Here is a 4939-nt window from a genome sequence, read left to right as displayed (position 1 = left end):
GTAAAAATGAATGAAATACCAGAAGTAAGGTTCCTGACACAATAATGTGCTCAGAGCATGTTAATTCCTCTCTCCCTTGCTTCCAGACCTCTTCATTTCTATACTTTGCAAACCAACAGAGAACAGTCTTTCATTCCCAACTTGAAGTTTCTTTTGCTAAAACTTGATGTTACAGCCAACCTCCAGGCAAAATAGAACTGTGTTTCCCGTGGTTTGCTCTTCCTCCATGGCTTCCTGAGGTTATTATCCTGCTTTTCTGAGCAGTTTTCCCTTTTCTTAGTCAGCATCCCCAGGAGATTTGTTCTTCCCCCTTGGAGTCATTAATCCTGCGAGGGTCCATGAAAACTGTCTAAAGTTACCTAAAATAATGGTGGGTTTCCTTTAAGGAAGCAGATGGAAACAGCTAAATCCTTTATCTTTAATGACATTTAAAAAACATTTTTTAATTTGATACTTTAAAAAAATTTTTTGAGGTCCATTTTTAAATTAAGGCATAGTTGAGTTACAGTATTAAAGTTTCACATGTACAGCAGTGATTCACAAATTTTATAGATTATACCCCATTTAGAGTTATTATTAAATATTGGCTATATTCCCTGTGCTTTACAATATATCCTTGTTGCTTATTTTATACACAGAAGTTTGTACCTCTTAATCCCCTACCCCATCTTGCCCCTCATCCTTTCCCTCTCCCCACTGGTAACCACTAGCTTGTTCTCTGTATCTGTGAGTCTGTATCTCTTGTGTTATATTCACTAGTTTGCTTTCATTTTTAGATTCCACATAAAAGTGATAGCATATAGTATTTGCTTTTCTCTGACTTCTTTCACTAAGAATAATACCTTCCAGGTCTATCCATGTTGCTGCAAATGGCAAAATTTCATTCTTTTTCTTATACCTGAGTGGTATTCTATTTGTGTGCGTGTGTGTACGTGTGTATGTGTATACACACCACATCTTCTTTATCCATTCATCTGTTGATGGACACTTAGGTTGCTTCCATTTCTTGGGTATTGTAAACAATGCTCCTATGAACACTGGAATGCACATGTCTTTTCAAATTAGTGTTATTGTTTTCTTTGGATGTATACCCAGGAATGGATTTGATGGATCATGTTCTATATTTAGTTATTTGAGAAACCTCAGTGTTTTTCATAGTGGTTTCACCAATTTACATTCCCACCAACAATGTTCAACTATTTCCTTTTCTCAGTATCCTTGCCAACATCTGCTATTTCTATTCTTTTTGATGACAGCCATTCTGACAGGTATGAGGTGATATATTCTTTGTTTTTCAGTTGCTAAGTCATGTCTGACTCTTTGCAACCCCATGAACTGCAGCATGTCAGGTGCCCCTGTCCTTCACTATCCCCTAGAGTTTGTTCAAATTCGTGTCCATTAAGTCAGTGATGCTATCTAACCATCTCATCCTCTGCTGCCCTCTTCTCCTTTTGCCTTCCATCTTTCCCAGGATCAAGGTCTTTTCCAATGAATTGGCTCTTCGCATTAGGTTGCCAAAGGATTGGAACTTCAGCTTCGGCATCAGTCCATCCAATGAACATTCAGGGTTGATTTCCTTTAGGATGGACTGGTTTGATCTCCTTGCAGTCCAGGGGACTCTCAAGAGTCTTCTCCAACACCATAGTTGGAAAGTACCAATTCTTTGGTGCTCAGCCTTCTTTCTGGTCCAACTCTCACATCCATACATGACTACTGGAAAAGCCATAGCCTTGACTAGATGGACCTTTGTTGGCAAAGTGATGTCTCTGCTTTTTAATACACTGTCTAGGTTTGTCATACTTTTCCTTCTAAGGAGCAAACATCTTTTAATTTCATGGCTGCAGTCACCATCTGTAGTGATTTTATTGGTTTTTTAAATGTTTTTTGATGAAGTTTAGTTAATTTACAGTGTTGTGTTACTTTCAGGTATATGACAAAGTGATTCAGTTATACACACACACACACACACACACACACACACACATATATATTCTTTTGGCTTCTTTTCCATTATAAATTATTATAAGATATTGAATATAGTTTTCTATAAGTAGGTCCTTGTAGTTTATCTATTTTGTATATTTTATATATATTAGTGTGTATATGTTAATCCCAAATTCCTAACTTTCTCTCAACCCCTGCTATTCACCGTTGGTAACCGTAAGTTTATTTTCTATGTCTGAGACTGCTTCTGTTTTGTAAATAAGTTCATTTGTATAATTTCTTTAGATTCCACATATAAGTGATATCATATGATATTTGTGTTTGTCAGTATATCTCATTGCTGTTTTTTTTAATTTTTATTTTTGCTTTTATTTCTTTTATCTTAGGAGACTGATCTAAGAAAATATTGAAATGATGTATGTCAGAGCATTTTTGCCTATATTTGCTTCCACAAGTTTTATAGTTTCATGTCTTATATTTCCAGTCATTGTGAGTTAATTTTTGTATGATCCAGCAATTCCACTCTTGGGCATATATCTAGAAAAAAAGAAAACTCTAATTTGAAAAGATGCATGCACCCCACCGTTCACAGCAGCACCATCCACAACAGACAATACATGGAAGCAACCCAAATGTCCATCAACAGATGAATGGAGAAAGATGTGGTATGTCTACACAGTGGAACATTACTCAGCCATAAAAAGACTGAAATAATGCCATTTGCAACAACATGGATGGACCTAGAGAATATCATACTAAGCCAAGTAAGTCAGCCAGAGAAAGACAAACATCATATAATACCACCCATATGTAGAAGCTTAAAAAGGATACAAACTAACTCATTTATAAAATAGAAACAGACTCACAGACATATAAAACATGATAACTTCCATGTTATCAAAGGAGAACAGGGGAAGGATAAATTAGGAGCTTGGGATTAACAGATACACACTGCTATATGCAAGATAGATAAACAACAAGGTCCTACTCTATAGCACAAGGAACTATATTCAATATTTTATAATAACCTAAATGGAAAAGAATGTGAAAAAATGTATATATACATATATATATATATATATATACACACGTATATTTATATACACACACATATCACTCTGGTGTACAGCAGAAATTAACACTGTAAATCAACTATGTGCATGCATGCTATGTCATTTCAGTCATGTCCAACTTTTTGCGACCCTCTGCACTGTAGTCCTCCAGGCTCCTCTGTCCATGGGACTCTCCAGGCAAGAATACTGGAGTGGGTTGTCATGTCTTCCTCCAGGGGATCTTCCCGACCCAGGGACTGAATACTTGGTTCTTAGGTCTCCCGCATTGGCAGGTGGATTCTTTACCACTAGTGCCACCTTAATGTGCACAGTTAATATATTCAGTAACACATGAGGGAGATTAGAAAACTTCAGTCCAGGCCGCCGCTGCCACCATCGTGCCAGCCCCTTGGGTCTCAACGAGGCCGGGTGACACTCCAGAATGGGAGACAAGCCAATTTGGGAGCAGATTGGATCCAGCTTCATTCAACATTACTACCAGTTATTTGATAATGACAGAACTCAACTAGGTGCAATTTATATTGATGTGTCATGCCTTACGTGGGAAGGACAGCAATTCCAGGGGAAAGCTGCCATTGTGGAGAAATTGTCTAGCCTTCCATTCCAGAAAATCCAGCACAGCATCACGGCGCAGGACCATCAGCCCACACCAGACAGCTGCATCATCAGCAAGGTTGTGGGCCAGCTCAAGGCCGATGAAGACCCCATCATCGGGTTCCACCAGATGTTCCTATTAAAGAACATCAACGATGCTTGGGTTTGCACCAATGACATGTTCAGGCTTGCCCTGCACAACTTTGGCTGACCTCCTCCCAGCCAGGCACTCATGCGGTTTCCTCCTCCCTCCTCTTCCCGATACTATTTACACTCCTCCAGATGCTCCAAACGTCATTCACAAACGAGCAGGAGCAGGGCCGCGGTGGGCGTGGGCGCAGTGCGCTGCTGCTACCGAGGTGTTGTGCATGATGTTTGGACGCTAGACTAGTTGCATCTGACAGGAGAAGTTTGTGTTGTACCGGCGCATGCGTTGGAAAGGTTTAAGTAATGCCAAAGGTTGTCTTTTTTTTTTTTTTTTTATCTACTGACAAGTTGCTCTGGTAACCCAAAGAAGTGAAGGAGAAAGCAGCTGCCTCACCGCCCAGATATTGATTTGTTCAGATGTTTCAATGCCTCATGATACAATAAAACCACAAAAATTTCTTTAAAAAAAAAAAAGAAAACTTCAGTACATTTGGAAAGGTACAAAATGAAAAATGCAAGTGTCTCCGCCAAAGGAGAGACTTTTTCTACATACTGTATTTAGGAATTCTTTTTACATCTACATTTAAATTTCCTTCATTGTGGAAAACAGTTGCACAGTATTAAGTGAACTTAACTAGAATTAGCTTTAACTGAACATATTTGTCCAGGCACAGATCTCAGTGTATATAAGTCAAGCTCAGACTTTCACAGATTCAGGATTACAAAACCCCTTCAAGCCCCTAAATTGTAACGCCCCATGCTCTCAGTTGTGATTTGAATTTCAATCCACTTTGCAAAGTGTCCTCATTGCTGTTTTGATTAGCATTTCCCTGATGATTAGCAATGTTGAGCATCTTTTACATGCCTGTTGGCCATCTTTACATCTTCTTTAGTAAAATGTCTATTCAGGTCTTCTGCCTATTTTAAAAATTGGGTTGTTTGATTGACTTATATTAAGCTGTATGAGTCATTTGTATTTTTTGAATATTAATCCCATATGGTCAAATCATTTACAAATATGATTTTGCATTTTCTTTCATTCAGTAGGCTGAATTTTCATTTTGTCCCTGGTTTCCTTTGCTGTGCAAAGAACTTTCAAATTTAACTGGTCCCACTTGCTTACTTATTGTTTTGTTTCCTTTTCCTGAGGAGACAGATCAAAAAAAATATTGCTACAATTT

The 4939-nt window shown here is 38.2% G+C and overlaps 1 protein-coding gene across 1 annotated transcript; it reads left to right on the top strand.

Annotated features, from left to right (window-relative positions):
* Positions 1-3382: 3382 nt before the first annotated feature.
* Positions 3383-4028, top strand: LOC133051741 (nuclear transport factor 2-like). The gene has a single exon (XM_061136349.1). The coding sequence runs from the start codon at positions 3439-3441 to the stop codon at positions 3820-3822; it is 384 nt and encodes a 127-aa protein (XP_060992332.1). The 5' UTR covers positions 3383-3438; the 3' UTR covers positions 3823-4028.
* The last annotated feature ends 911 nt before the right edge of the window (positions 4029-4939 follow it).

This window comes from Dama dama, chromosome X (assembly GCF_033118175.1).
Source record: "Dama dama isolate Ldn47 chromosome X, ASM3311817v1, whole genome shotgun sequence".
Taxonomy (NCBI): Eukaryota; Metazoa; Chordata; class Mammalia; order Artiodactyla; family Cervidae; genus Dama; species Dama dama.
This window is presented reverse-complemented; position numbering and strand designations above follow the sequence as displayed.

Bases quoted from the DNA above. Each gene is read 5' to 3' on its own strand.
- LOC133051741 (XM_061136349.1), top strand. From the start codon at position 3,439: ATGGGAGACAAGCCAATTTGGGAGCAGATTGGATCCAGCTTCATTCAA.